The sequence below is a fragment of the Perca fluviatilis genome, chromosome 12, assembly GCF_010015445.1.
Source record: "Perca fluviatilis chromosome 12, GENO_Pfluv_1.0, whole genome shotgun sequence".
NCBI lineage: Eukaryota > Metazoa > Chordata > Actinopteri > Perciformes > Percidae > Perca > Perca fluviatilis.
The window spans coordinates 23,001,655-23,017,440 of NC_053123.1; the positions used below are offsets into that span (position 1 = coordinate 23,001,655).

General features: G+C 40.0%; 1 protein-coding gene across 11 annotated transcripts in view; it reads left to right on the forward strand.

Moving 5' to 3' along the window:
• The window catches only part of dachd (dachshund d), a 121,482-nt gene that overhangs the window by 23,053 nt on the left and 82,643 nt on the right, over positions 1–15,786 (forward strand). For all 11 annotated transcript variants that reach the window (XM_039818131.1, XM_039818136.1, XM_039818138.1 and 8 more), the window contains exon 3: positions 2,911–3,467. In XM_039818131.1, the coding sequence (XP_039674065.1) occupies positions 2,911–3,467 (557 nt within the window). The remainder of the gene's footprint in view (positions 1–2,910; positions 3,468–15,786) is intronic.

A 15,786-nucleotide genomic window follows, 5' to 3' on the forward strand; every position in this document is an offset into this window, starting at 1 on the left:
TGTTAATGAAAGTCATTTTTCAGACATTACAAGAACAATGATTTGCAGTTAACCCATGCAAACAAGAGAAATAGTAGGCAAACTGTTGTGACATTCATTGTATATAATGAAATCTTAATATGGTGCATATTTAAGTGAAAGGTTAGCAACATAAAGGGCAAATGGATTGCCTTGCAATGAATTTTAAGCAGCTATTGATTTTTACACTACAAGCTACCTCTTTCCCTGAATGATAATTTTGAAATGGCACACTGCTTATCTTAAAGCTGATCTGACAAAACTGGACAACAAATACACAGAATATTAAGGCAAATGCAGACTGTGATAAGCAACACCCTTACTGATGTGCATCACACTCATCCCACCTAATGAGAATACATAGTAAGTGCTGATGTACTCTCCAATATTCAGCTAATACAAATACAAAGTATATATAAATCTAAAAGCACATGGAGAACTTTGATAAAAATTGTGCAAAGCAAAAGTAGAACTAAGACTTACACTTTTGCATATGTATCTCGAGACCCAATGATGGTTGTTTGGAAATGTAATGTAATCTAATAAGCGCTACCAAATAGGGGAATGGAAGGTGAAAGCCCTTATAGTTGGGCTGTCTGTTTAAACATCACTTTAATCTCTGCAAAACTCCAAAAAAGCTTTCTGAAAACCAGACTTCAATAAGTCCACTTATGGGTTTCTGCCATAAATTAAAGAACACAAAAGTATTTTTACTGATCCTATCTAACATATCCAAGTCCTGTTTTTTAGTATAGTGTGATCTATTAATGAATTGTCCAAGTTAGGATTATCCGACTGCATGTTTACATAGTTCACTGTCCTACACTAACAGTTTGATTTGTAAGAAAGGCAGGAAGAAAGTTACTGTAATGCATGATGTGCCACAGTGGTTGAATACATGTGTAAACTCTATCAGCTCTTTATTGTACATGGACTTGACCGACCTACCCCCATGATACAGGGCTGCACTTCCTCCCTCTCTGCCTTTAGCCTTCTTTCCTGTACTGTCTGAGATTGAAAGCAAGTTTGAGAGTTCACGTTCTACGGTGGGTTAAGCTTGGTTCACTTCTCGGCATCATAAAATAGTACAACCCTTGAACAAGCTGATGTTCTATCTGGAGGTTGTGCAGTATGTGTACAGTGGATTAAGTTGACACTGCAATCCTGTACAAGACACCTGAAAAGCAAACTGTTTCCATTTTGATGTATGTCTGGTTAAATGTTGATCTTTTTTTTAGGTTTTAACTCAACATTTGCCAGTGTTCTCACACAACTTTTAAATTGTTAAATGTAAAGGGGTACAGTATGTACATTAGTCATCTGTATCTACAGCTAATTTGACTTCATTAACAATGTTAACACTGTTGCCATAGTTTGTTTGCCATTGTTTGACATGGTCACCTGCTCACCTGCAATTCTTACATTATAAAGTAATAGTTATCGTGGGTAATGAACTTGAAATGGACAGTAAGTGGTAAATAAAAAATGAAGCTGTTTTACGATGCTTTCTAGGGCTGCAAGTAACGATTATTTTCATAGTCGATTAATCTGTTGATTTTTTTCTCGATTAATCGATTAGTTAAATTAGTTAACTAAAGATGGTCTATAAAATGTCAGAAAATGGTGAAAAATGTGGATCAGTGTTTCCCAAAAGCCCAAGATGACGTCCTCAAATGTCTTGTTTTGTCCACAACTCAAAGATATTCAGTTTACTGTCACAGAGGAGAGAATAAACTAGAAAATATTCAAATTTAAGAGGCTGGGATAAGAGAATTTTGACTTTTGTCTTAAAAAAATTAGAGTAAAAAAAAGAGTTGACAACTAATCGATTAATCTTTGCAGCTCTAATGCATTCTGTTAGAGATTATCGATAACAGCCACATTTGAATTAGTAACTTTACTTTTATATAAAGGCAGTATACACTGTAATTTATATAGTGTTTTAGTTTGAATACAAAACGTCCATCTCAGAACAACAATTGCCTCATCTTGTGCCATGCTGTTACTTCATATGAAAAGCTATAGCCACTTTAACTGTGTACATACAATAATCATAAAGGACTATTTAAACAAGACATGTTTTCCTGTCCCACAGGTAGAGTGTACCTTGAACTGTGACTCATATTGGCATGCTCAGTTAGAAAATATGACAAATATATCAGAATTAAAGTTTAAAAAAAACCATTGCAGTATTAATGCCTGGAGGAAAGAAAATTGTAGGTTTGTATAATTCTTTTAAATAGTTGCAGGATGCAAGCAAACAAAGTGCAAACGTTTTTTCAAAAGATTGTGATGCTTAGAGTGATCAACTGTCAATAAGGTCACGGTGGTGCAGTGGGTTTGCATACCGTTGGATGGCAGGTGTAACCTGTGTGACCGTTAATGTGCTGTGATAACCAGAAATAACTGTTAACTGAAATTTCAGGAATAACTTGTGAGTGCATGTTTTTTGACCAAAGAAAAAGAAAAAAAAGCATGCAAATGTTCACGAATATGATCCGATATAACCGGATCTCTCTTGTATGGAATAAACAGTTTTAATAGACCTGAAACCATATTAGTGTAGTCCAAGCCCAGTTATCTGTTCTTCAAAGGCTTCCACTGTCCCCTAGCTCCTCCCTCTCTGTACCGTGTGACAACAACAACTCATCCACAGAGCGGAGCTGCACTTTTCAGCTCATTTTCCTCCTGTCATTCCTCCTCCTATCTTTGATCATTGTCCCGCCGCTCAGCCCCCCCAAAACCCTCACTCAGCACGCCTTTTTTCGGCAGCTCTTTTTACTTCCCAACTTATCTGAGGAGCTAAACTCTCGTGGATTCTTTCATTTAGGGGTGTCTCGGCAGGCTGGGTTTTCTACTTTGAACTTCGGCTACTCTCTTCCCCTCCTGTAGGTGACCATGGCCATACCGGCTGCTCTGATCCCACCAACCCCTCTGGTCCCACCGCCTCCGATCTCGACTCCCTCCGCGACGACGTCCCCGCCGTCGACAACTTCATCACCATCTCCATCCCTGGCTCCCCCATCCGGACCCGGACAGAACCTCTTCAGATCAGACCTCCTTACCACCGGCAGCCCGGGCATCCCGAACGCGGGTCTACCTCCCGGCAAACCCGTGTACTCAACCCCGTCGCCTGTTGAAAACATACCGCAAAACAACGAGTGCAAGATGGTCGAGTTGCGCGGTGCAAAAGTGGCCTCTTTCACCGTGGACGGCAGCGAGCTCATCTGCCTTCCTCAGGCTTTCGACCTGTTCCTGAAGCACCTGGTCGGCGGACTGCACACGGTCTACACCAAGCTGAAGCGGCTGGAGATCACGCCGGTGGTGTGCAATGTGGAGCAGGTCCGCATCCTCAGAGGGCTCGGCGCCATCCAACCTGGGGTGAACCGCTGTAAACTCATCTCCAGAAAAGACTTCGAGACTCTGTACAACGACTGCACTAATGCGAGGTTAGTGGAGAGCTCTGTGCGGCATTTTGGTTTAAATGTCTTTACGGACAGCCGTGCGTAAAGGCGCGGGATCAAGGAAGGGGGAGACATTTTTCCTTTATAAAAAAAAACAAGTGGTTCAAGTGATGTGATTATCTTATCATCCGAAGTTAAATAGCGTGTGGGAATACGTGAGCGTGGGTTTCAAACTCCATCCAAGCAATGTGCTCTTACTTTGTCTGTTAGACGGGAAGAAGCCAGCGCGCAACATCAGTGAAAAAGTTTAGTGAAAGTTTTTAACACGTGCAGGGCAAAGCTGTGCCATGATGGATAGCCTGTCTGCCTCAGAACAAATTAATCGATAATGTAGGCTACACAACGGCAGAGTTTCACAATGCTGTTGAATACACTTCAGGTGTAGAGCTGCCACTGCAAGACAATTTCAGAGATAAGACCCCAGTCATCTTTCATGAGCCTTATTTTACTGTAAATCCTCATAATTTAAGGAAACCTTTAGCTAAACTTTATTTGTATTATGGCTCTGTAAGAAAACTAGGTTATGCCTCATTATGTTTCCTTGCCACAGGGGCAATACTATTTCAATTATGATAACTTTGATTTTTAGAAAGTAAACAAGAAAAACCCAGATTAACAGAATTATATGAATATTTTTTTGTATTAATTGTTTTTTCAGTATTGACAGCCAGTAGATTTTTTTAAAGGAGGTTACAAGGAAATTAATGTATATTAAGTGAGGTAAACCACACAAGTGGCAATTAATGCATTAACCCATATTGCCAATTCAAATAATTTAAGCTTTATGTGTTTTAATTGTGAGTGATTTAAGTGAAGATCAATATTTGATTAAAAGCCATTTTTACTGTCCTGTTGCTCCTAGCTTTGATGTATCGCTCAGTCTCACAGGATGGTTCAGCCTGGTCAAATTTACCATCTTACCTGTCACTATGATTGATTCCATATTGATCTGCTACCCAGAAACGAGCTGGAAATGCAAATATGATGGAAAGGCTCACATCAGTGGGGAATAGCAATAAACACTTCGAGTCACTTGGTTATCTCAGAGTAAAAGCATACAGTCTTTTGGAAAATTAAAGAGTGCAATCAAACTTCATTATGACTTTTAGATGCATGCTTAGTATCAAAACACACATGCACACACTGTGTAAACAGACCCTTTTTTGTACCATTTTGTGCCATTAAGATCCATACAGTATATGAGGTTGAATACATTTTGACCCTCAAAGCACTGCTGTATCTGTAAGTGCATTATTAGGCCTGGTCACAAAATGCAAAATCAAATAACTCGCACAACATTTTGAAGTAGACCGAGGGATATTATTACAGTGACATTTTTTTTTATTTCTAAAGCTTTTCTCTCATGTAGTTCATTTACTTTTATTTTTTAGTAGCCTACATCGTTTCCTATCACTTAACACAGTTCCTCTTCTCTTTATGCTTGCTTCGAAACAGTCAGCCTCACATATCGGCATACTATATTTGGAGCTTTTAATATTCTTCATCTTCATATTTTAATGCCTGTTGTAATCGTCTCAACAACTCACCTGTGCACTTTAGTGCTAAGGCATCATTTACATAAAGCATCAAGGGAGTAGAACACCCCCCTTTCCCTCACCCCCTCTTTATAGAGAAAAACATACTGTGCGGTGATCCTATCCTCAAGCCTGGCGTGGGGCTTCAGGTGACAAAGTATGTGGTTGAACTCTCCGGGTTGTCAATGGGGGGGGGGGGATGGCCAGCGATGGGGTTAAAGGATAATGCAGTGCCTCGCGTCGCTTTAATGACGCTAAAGTGGTGGGCTATTACGGGCACATGGACAGGGCTGTAATTGTCTCTGAAAGCAGCCAGGTACTCCCGGTGCTGGGCTGAAATCAATCACTCAGACCCGGCCTGCCCGCCTGCCTGCCCCATTTGGAGAATTACATCATGGAACAGTGAGGCATCCGCTGGATAAAAGGCTTCTGTTACTTAGAAAGAGTTGATTTTATTTGCAGGGATGTGTGCTTTACACCGTCTGTCATTGAATTGCTGCTGACAAAATGATCAGTCTGAGTAAACAGGACACAGGTTGCCCTGTAGGTGAAAAAGAGTTCCTTCTCCAAAGTCGATGTTCCGTTTTGCACCGACTTGCTGTCACTTAAAAAGTATCTGAGTTCACCGGTTAACCCGCTCAGGTTACACAACAACAGCCTGCTGCCTGAGATAGTTTAGCTTTTCATCTCGTCCTTTTACCACAATGTCACTACTCTTATTATACACTGGCAGAGTGGTAACAATGAAGTGAATAATACTCCTGTACAATGGGTCTTACTATTTCACATGCTGTTTTTTTCCCTCCCACGGTCTATTGTGTTAAAACAACACTACTCTCATTTTGCACACAGTGTGAATGTGAATAGCATCACAGAGCACCGCTGCATCCCGCTGTTTTAGTTTTGATGTGGACACAAACAAACTCCAAACAAATTGTTCCCTACAATGCTTACTTTAGCATAACACTTTTTGATACATATTAAAATGGAAAACTTGTTTTTCAGAAATGCAGTGTAGGTTTTTTCTATTTATTCTGGTGATGAATTGAGGTGAGGAAAAAAATATAATTTATAATGTAACATTTCATTCACACACTTTTACAGTGAGTGTTTGAACTATGTGTACTTTGCCTAATAAGCGACACAGTGTTTTAATAATTATTGTTCATCTTTATAGCTAGTAGGAATATGGTCATTCTTGACCCCTTCATTTTCTTAAGGACTCTTGTGCCAGATTAGCAGTGTTCTCTCTCGCTCCCAGACTGATCCAGGATCAGTAATCTCCCCTACATTATGACTCTGGCCCTCCAGGAGCCCTCTGTTCCAGCTACTTGTTTTCCTTTTCATTTTCCCTGTGGTGGGATGGAAAAGGTTCTTATTGCTGTGTGACACTTGAACTCTCTGAAAGGTTATTATAACACAGGGGGCGGTGCAGAGATATCGCATATCTCTCATTGGTCTGCTTTGTGGGGGCAGGCTATCCGATGCTGGGGCGCAGAAATTCAGCAGTTAATTGACAATCATTGTCTACCCTTGAAGGTTAACCACACGCCCCAGACAATGTCCCACCACTGGGAATGGGACGGCTTTTCACTTACATGCCCTTCTTAAATAGATTTTCCCCGGCTCGTTTCAGTCAAACAGATCTCTGAAATGTTACGAGTGACAGGTCACAGTGGAATGACTTCCTTTTTTAACAGATGCATTTAATTGATACAGACATGGCAGAAAGTGTTATGAGAGCTATCACCTCTCTTGTTCCTATTTCAAGAGTGTTTATGCCTAAACACACATATTTGCAAATGACGGTAATTGTTTTGTTTAGCGCTCAGTGTGAGCTGCCACTGAGGGTGCCAGCTTGTCTCTCTCCCTCCTCTCCTCTGCTGAGCTCTCTTATAATATATTTGTTTTCTACAAGGCACGGATGTGTTTACAGGTACTCAGGGGAGATTTCTGGATTCCATTCAAATCATTTCCAGTCAGAGTGGGTGCTAAGATACCCGTCACCCAGCAACCACATCCAAGAGGGAGCTTGGGCGATAATAACTTCAAAAACAGAGTGACAGATGCCTGATTAGAGAGACGGAGAGATAGAGAGAGAGAAAATGGTATACAAAGCTGTTTAAATCCCAATCTATTCAAGTACTTTCTTGTCAAATTGGCCCTCATATTTATTTCCTTATTGAAGAAAAAAAAAAAAGCAATTTTTTTTTACATTTTTAATCCTTCAGTGGGGCTCTGCTAAATTTGATTAGGTACAGTACATGTGCTCAAGTCAACTGTGCAGTTAGCAGATGGCGGCAAGGTATTTTCTTTTGCAAACAAATAGTCTCCTTAAAAATCAAAATCGCTTTATTGACTTTACATTTATTCAGCTGGAACAAGTGCAAATTAAAACACTTTTTTAGAAAAATCCACAGACTAGCTCAGTAAACAAAAGTAACATCAATTTTCTTCATATCTTTTAAGATCCGTTTTTTTTTTTTTTTTTATATAGCTTGCAATGCAGCTGAGCCAAGACTGTTGAAACCCCAGATTTCACTTGTTAAAGAGGCTTTGTTTGACACTGTCTAATGACATTTGTGGATTTAGAGGCTATTTGCATGGCAAAGAGGCCTGTATTGTTAATTTGGCTGTTGGATGCATTAGTTGTCCAAGCTCCTATCTTATTTGCATGCCTTTACTCGATCGGCAACAGCAATTGAATTACCAATTAATTCCTCTACCAAATGAAATGGTTTGAAATCACATACTGACCTCAGGTCTTTCCATGTTAATCAGCATATTAAAATGACCTATTTTTACTATGCTCAACAACCATAAAGGGGTATTAGCTTTGATTTGTATAGACAACAGACTTAAGCTGTTTAAAATCTATTTGTCAATATGCCTTATCTAGCATATTAAACTAGATTTGTTAACAGTAATTTTACCTGATGATTTTACACTTGAGACTGATTGCCTGACATGCCAGCAATAGATTTTGGTCACTCTGATTTCCGTTCTCCTCTTTCCCCAGTCAGTGCTCCCTTGCTTGTCTTTACTCACGGGCTCCTTCACATTACAGCACATTTAGGGAGCATGGCGGAAGTCACTGACGCTCGTACCAGGATGTTAAATGCTACTGACAGAAGTTAGAGGGAGCAGATGAGATTTTCTGATTGGAGAAGGAATGCAGGCCTTTGCCTGGCTCTGTCTAATATGGTCACATAGAGAAATTGATTTTCCTCAGAAATTAATTAATTTTTCATATAGCCCAAAGCTGGAGTTTAAAAAAGAGTGCACACTTGCTGGTTTCCTATTTCCCCCCCTTTTTTAAAGAATTATTGCCTAATCATATTAATACTTTTGCCCCAAGGATGAAAAGATAATTGTACAAATGCATTTGGAAATATGTATCACTGAGTATTTATGATTAAATTATGCAAATAACTCCGCTCCCATCCTTCGTGGGCCCAGATTGTCTAATTAGGATTGATATGGCGAATAGATGTTGGGGAATCTGAATACAAGCATGTCCAAAGAGCAGAAAATTGAAAATGACAAGGCTGGAATCCTTAAAAAGTGTGTAGGTTTTTTTTCCCCCTCTCTGTCTAATTCAGCGTAGCTGTATCAGGAGTTAATTTTCCCCGGCTTCATTTCTCGTCTGAGCTGACAGGAAAAGGAATCCATCAGGGAAGCAATCTCAGATGGGATTCCACAAATTTCCTCCACTTGTTTTTTCTCCCCCTCTTCATTTTCGTGGAGGCTATCAGGGATGAATCTTCTCCTGAGTAAACATGCAGATGTTATTCCTCCAGTGTCAATGTTTTTGGAGCTCTCTACGCAATACAAAGGACTCCTCCTAATAATTGAAGTATATTAAGAAAGGAATGTCATCTAACAAAAAGCCCTTTGTACTTTTGGAATTTCAGTGAAGTAATTCATTTCATATTATGATAGCACAACTTTTTTTCTTATGTTACTGAAAGTTAGGAAACAACGTGTAAACAGATTTTTCCAATATTATGCAACTAAAATTACATCTTGTGTCAAGTTTAATATGACAATTTTAGGAGTTAGCAATTATATGTTTATGGCAAGTGACTGCAGAGTCGATGCATGCAAAGGCTCAGTTTTTTTTTAAATTAAAAACTTTTAATACCCAAATAATCAAAGAAATAATAATATATGCCAATTTGTTTTTCAAAATGCCTAAAATATATTGCAGTATATATATATATATATATATATATATATTTGTTTTTTTTTAAAGATTAGTTTAGGCCTTTATTTGTATAGAACAGCTGAGACTTGAAAGGGGATAGAGAGGGGGAATGACATGCAGCAAAGGGCCAGAGGTTGGAGTCGAACCCATGGCCGCTGCGTCGAAGAGTAAACCTCTATATATGGGCGCCCGCTCTACCAGGTGAGCTACCCAGGCATCCAGTATATTCCTATTTAATAAACCACACACAACTACATGTTTCCACTAGTGCAGATTATAGAAAACAACAACATATCTTACTACAGTTATGCAGATGACGCACAGATTTACATAACAATATTATCAGGTGACTATGGTCCCGTACAAGCAATGAGTATGACCAACGAGCATTCAACAAATCAATGATTTGATTGATAAGAATATATCAAGAATTAAAGGATTTATTTCTCAATAGGATTAAGAGAAAGTTGTCCAATGCATTTATCTTCAGTAGGCTAGGCTCGACTGCTGTAACACCGTCTTCACAGGTCTCTGTAAAAAGTTAATCAGACAGCTGCAGCTGATTCAGAACGCTGATCAGTCCAGTCCTCAGATCTTTACACTGGCTTCCTGTTCGTCAACGAGTTGATTTTAAAATACCACTGTTGGTTTCTAAAGCACTTAGTGGTTTAGGGCCAAAATACATTTATGACCTGCTGCTCCCGTAAGAACCATTCAGACCTCTCAGATTGTCTGGGGACAGGTCTTACTTACTGTCCCCAGAATCACAACTAAACATGGAGATGCAGCATTCGGTTTTTGTGCGCCACATTTGTGGAACTCCCAGAAACTTGAGATCTGCTCAGCTCTCAGTTCTTTTAAATCAGGGCTTAAAGCTATAGTGCGTAGTTTCTGTCGCCCCCATGAGAAAAATCAAAGTAATGAAAACAAAACTGTCGGCGCGTCCAGATGATACAAGCCTTCCGTGATCGCGCACCGCCCCCACCCCTCCCCCACGCAGTTGCTAGAAGCCAAGGAGGACACGGATGATTAAAAAAACACGATGGACTCTTCAGAAGAGGTAATTTTCTTCACTTGAGTTTCTGCGCACAGAAGTCGCCGGACGACACAATCTTCTGAACATAGCGATACTGAGAAATACAGAGAGAGTTGTGTGGAGCTGATAGTCTTAATTAGCTTTGTAGCAACTCATTTGGCAATGGCTTCAATGATGTTCATTAATATAAAAGTTACCCACTGAAGCTTTAAAACGTTTGTTTTCCACCACTTTTTATTAAGTTGATACTATTTATTTACATCTTGCACTGTGATTTTTACTCTACTGTTTGATTTGTCTCACTGTGTTTTATCTTATTTTTATCTCTTATTCTTTTGTTTTACTCTTTTCAAATTCTGTTAATGTGTCTTTTTATATTGCCTTTTATATCTTTCCTAATGCCTTTCGGCCTTATGTAAAGCACTTTGGATTGCCTTGACAGACAGACAGACACACACACTGTACGTTGACACTTTGAGCGAACAGTTACATGTAATTTAACAACAGCCGTGTTCCTTGCTGGGCTCAGCGGTACATCACAGAGAAGAAATCACGGAGAAATGACATTGGCTTCCACTCTCTCTTCTTCTGTTGTTAGCTTCAGATGAACGGCGCAGCACAGGAACGGCTCCTGTGCTTCCAACAGTATCTATTAAAGGGCTGATTGTTATCTAATCTTTACCTGGCGCTAGCTGGAAAAGCCCTGAAGCTAATGACACTTGAGACTAGCAGCACATTCTATGGTGGTTCAAAGCATCTGCTCAGTCAATACCTTCTGATGAAAAACTAAGAAAACGGCCCCACAGCTATTTACGTGAAATCTGAATTCACTTAGACACCAGAAACACTTTATGCAGTCAATTTGTTGCATTGAATTATAACTAACAATGTGCATAAAATAAGTTCCTGTTGAGCCAGCAGGCTAGGCACTAAACTGCTCTCTTGTGTCTGGTTTTAGAGCTTTAGAGTTTTAGACTTTTAAAAGTAAATACATTATTTAAATTTAAGTTAAGGTAAGCCATCACAAGTCATGATGACAACAATGCTGAAGTCAAAGTAAGTTAGTCCTTTCCTCTTTAACATATTTTTGTACAATCCATGCACTGTAATAACAGTGTGCCACAGATGCTAAGTTACAGATTGTTCTCGTAATACCTTTTAAAGGTAATTTCTAAAGGAATGGTTATAGCAACAGCATTGGACACTGATCAGCAGATTGTTCCAGATCTGTCTATCAAATGATGAAGAAAAAAAATCACTATAACCTTGCTAAATCTGCTCAATCAAACTTCAGTCATTAATCTTAAGGTCATTGTCAGCTTAATATTTCTTAAATTAGAAAATTAAGAAAAAAGTAACACGTTAGCTGACACATTAGCATTTTTAACAACCTGATCCAGTATCTTCTTGAAAATTCAGGTTAAAATTAAAAAAGAATACGAATGTTAAAGAAAAAAAGAACCTTGTCTACACTGTGCTGTGTATGAATGTATTATTTGTAAGGTGGCTCTATTTTCAATACAGAATCATTTCAGTTGTCAGCAGTTCAAAGTGAATGAGGCAGCTCGTTCTCTGTACGGTAAAACGATAAGGTCTGCAATTTTGGCTGTTATCCATAGAGATAGCCACACCCAGAGCTGCTTCCTGACGGCATTGCACACCTGTAGAGGTTATGAGCAGGGTATCAATATCACCAGGTCAACACATTTTCATCTAACACTGACATCTCTCTTTGCCTTTCACCCTCTCTCTCTCTGCATCTGTCTCTCTCCTTGTAAGCCTAGTGAGAATATTGGTGGGAGTTTTTATTGGTTGCAGCGCTTAGGTTTCTCTCCTCCTAGACTCAAATGTCACCGTCTCCCTGATGTTTCTTTAAAATCGCCTGTGCCACCACTTGCTGTGGCGCCCGGCTATTATTACCCTCCTCTTAAAGAGTGACAGTCGGGTCCTCAGAGACGTGACACAAACCTCTGTGGATGGAGTTGTAGTGCTGTGTCAAGCCAATGCTCCCAGCCAATCACGAAACAGACCACTGTACACCTGGTATGCAATAAGGGTTAGTAGTCAGTTCAGTTCTGTTAAGTTTCAAAGATAAACATTCTAAATCATAGGCTGTTGTCAGCTGTAAAAAAAAAATAAAATAAAAGAAGAAGAAACAAACAGAAAAATAACGTTTGTGTGATAGGAATCACTTTAACTTAAGTCGTCAAACTCCATGTCCATGCATGTGCTAATGCCTTGAAAGCAATGTGCTGTTACTTGTGTATGTTCATAGTAATTCCACACTAATGCAGAAAATACAGTGAGACATGTCCTCTATGGAAATCAACATGGTTATGATAATAAAGCGGCCCTTGGCTGAAATGGTTTGTCCACATATATTAACCCTGTGTAAGCTTGTGAGTGTGTTTGCTTGCGTGCAAGTGTATGTGAGTTGCTCAGTGAGAGAGAGAGAGAGAGAGAGAGTGTGTGTGTGAGTGTGAGAGAGAGAAAGAGAGACAGAGAGAATGTGAAAGAGAGAGAGACACCCTCGCACAACTTCACATATGAATGGTCTTGTGTGAAAAGGAGGATGAATTGAGTCAAGCTGACATAGCATGCCAATAAGCTTTGTCTCATTTCCAATGCCGTATTCATTTGTGACACAGAGAGATTTATTGCATGATTGACAATTATGAGAGGGTGACCTAGTTCTTTGTGATGGAACAAAAATGGTTTTCATCAGTTGCCTTTGCTGTCTTTTGCATTGTGTGTGTGTATGTGACGCTCCCTGGTAAAGAATAGGGATAGCCTCCGTGCAATGAGATACTTTTTCCCCCCTCCAACTATTGAAACTCATGCATTTTTCTAGTAATGGCTTCATATATTTTGCATAGAATCACATCATCCACTATGTCTGTTCCACAGCAGAAAAAATGAATTTGCTACCCCATTAAGCAATGTGAGCTGTCCAAATGGATCACGTAAAAGTGACATTTTTACGAATGCTCTTCAATCTCTAACTTTGGTGTGGAAATAAAAAGAAAAGGAAGTAATTTCGCTGCCTGTGAAATATGTATCTTCAGCACACACTAGACCATTTCCTACCACTACTTACTGTACTTTATTACTGGCTTTGGTTTTATTGTTGTTAGCTGATCACTCAAATCACAAATACACTCATCCTTTTACTGTTGTGACTGTCAGTAAAGGGCTTCATTTGTGCCTTACATTTCCTGATTCTTTTACTCCTTTATGGTTCAGTCTACCTGTCTATTAGCTGTGTGTTTTGTCTTTGTGTGTGTGTGTGTGTGTGTGTGTGTGTGTGTGTGTGTGTGTGTGTGTGTGTGTGTGTGTGTGTGTGTGAGTGTGTGCGCGTGCGCCCAGTCAAGCTTAGATTACTACGACTGTGAGAAGGAAGTCTCTGCTCCTCCTGGGACTCCTGCTTGACTGGCCCCACAAATGATACAAGCCAGGGTTTAGTTGGGAGTTAATATCCTGCAAAATTGTCCTGCACAGCCTCGGCAGAATGTGGATGATTAAATGACACAAGCATATCAAAAACATTTTTCTCAGACTAGTGGCTGTTAAGTGTTGCACCGGTGCAGCCCGTCTCCCAAGGTTACCATTAAAAAGAAAGGAATATTCAGTGGGAAGTGGGTGTCATTGAGCTGTGATTGTGTGTGTGTGTGTGTGTTTGCGTGTGTGCACCTGTATGAGTGTGTGCGTGCATGCTTTAGATGTTTTGTGTAATGCCCTGTTTGAGTGGTAATAATATCTCAATAGGATATCAGGGTCTCATTGAGAGGTTTGGTAGAAGGTTGAGAGGACATATGCTAATTGTGCCCAAGAAGACTCAGAAACCCATCCCACAAGAGTTTTCCTTGTAGACTGGATGCCAGACTTCTCTCTGTGAAAAAAAAAGAGGCTTGAGGCTCCAAAGCGATCCATTTTATCCTTTCTTTTTCAAAGGATGCAATGCTTTGTTTTAACCTCCGCAGGAAAGGAGATGAAAGTCAGTGTAATAAAGCCAAAAGGTCTTTCTGTAGTTATCAAATGGCCTTTCACTCCTGACCTTTAAGATGCCACAGTAGGAACTGGAGACAATGCTAGAAATACAGATCAGATTTCAGAGATCAAACACCTCTTTGTATAGTTTACTTGCATGGGGAAGAAAGAACAACCTTTCACAGCCCATCATTTGAACACAGGGAAAATAAAACCAAAAAATATTTGGAAAAGAATGAACTGCCTTGTCAGCGCCTGCACAGATCAAACACTTAAAAAGCTAAGGTAATTCAACAATGGATACATTTGGGTTCAGAGGCATTTCTTTATTTCTTCCTATATCTGATATTCTCTTGCCACAGCAGTGGGTTTTGTGGACATTCATAGTCATCTGGGACTTGACTCTTGAATGTGTGTGTGTGTGTGTGTGTGTGTGTGTGTGTGTGTGTGTGTATTTACAGTACTCTTTGCGTTGATCTTTACATTAAAATGTATGTCATTGGCATATAATAGAAACCTTTTCCCACAGTTATGCCGTTTGCTTTTCCTGTTGTTGCATGTCAGACAGGCTAATATTATTTCAATTGATGCTGTCCACCAGAAAGCTCTTCGCTATTCATAATTAGAAAAAAACAAACCAAAGAATGGTAAAGCTTTAGATGAAATGTGTGTGTGGCTGTAATAGCTCAAGTCAACTTCACTTATATTAACCGCACTCAGTTAATCTTATGTTTCTGAGCTGTACTTGCTGTACTCTGAAGTTATAATGCTTCAATTTACACATATAATCATTTTGCATTGATATGGCTACTGCAACACAATGGTTGGTTATATGTGTGACATGGGAGTTTTAGGATTAGGCTATTTGAAATGACAAGCTGCTGCATTGTAATGACAGGCCTACAATACCCAGCAGCCCATTTTTTTCAATCACGTCCATAGACGGGCTGACTAGAGAGAGTGCTAATCATGCTCTTAGATGTAGAATGTTATCAGGATGCATGATGGCACCCAGCATTCCTGTCATTCTCGACATTCTACCAAGCGGCACTCGCACTCTGAGCGTGGAGTGTCGTTGCCTGTGGACCCTGAAGGGCTCTGTGTAAGAGGCCCAGTCGGGGCCCTGCTGGGCCAGGCCTGTTGACAGTTCCTTGGCCCTGTTGTCTCAGCAGGAAGACATCAGTTGGAGCAACAGAGAGGCTGTGGATCAAGGCCGTCTGGTCAGCAGAGAGAGTGGAGTTGGAGAAGATTAGGCTTCACCCACGGGTAATTGTGTTCCCAGAGCAGGCCCGAGCCCGTCGGCCTCAGTATTGTTAAAGGGAAAGGTCAGGTCCAATGACCAGGCTAAGCCTATTAAACAACCTGCACAGCTTCGTCCTGGAAACCTGACTGTGCTTTCTCTTAACTACCGAGCAGGGGAAAAATCAGCTTTGAACAGCTGAGGTCGGCCATATCCTGATGTGAATTGGAGCCCACAGCTAATTTAAAATAATATAACTGTATACTCCTATGAAAGCATTGCAATCATGTTTCTTTATA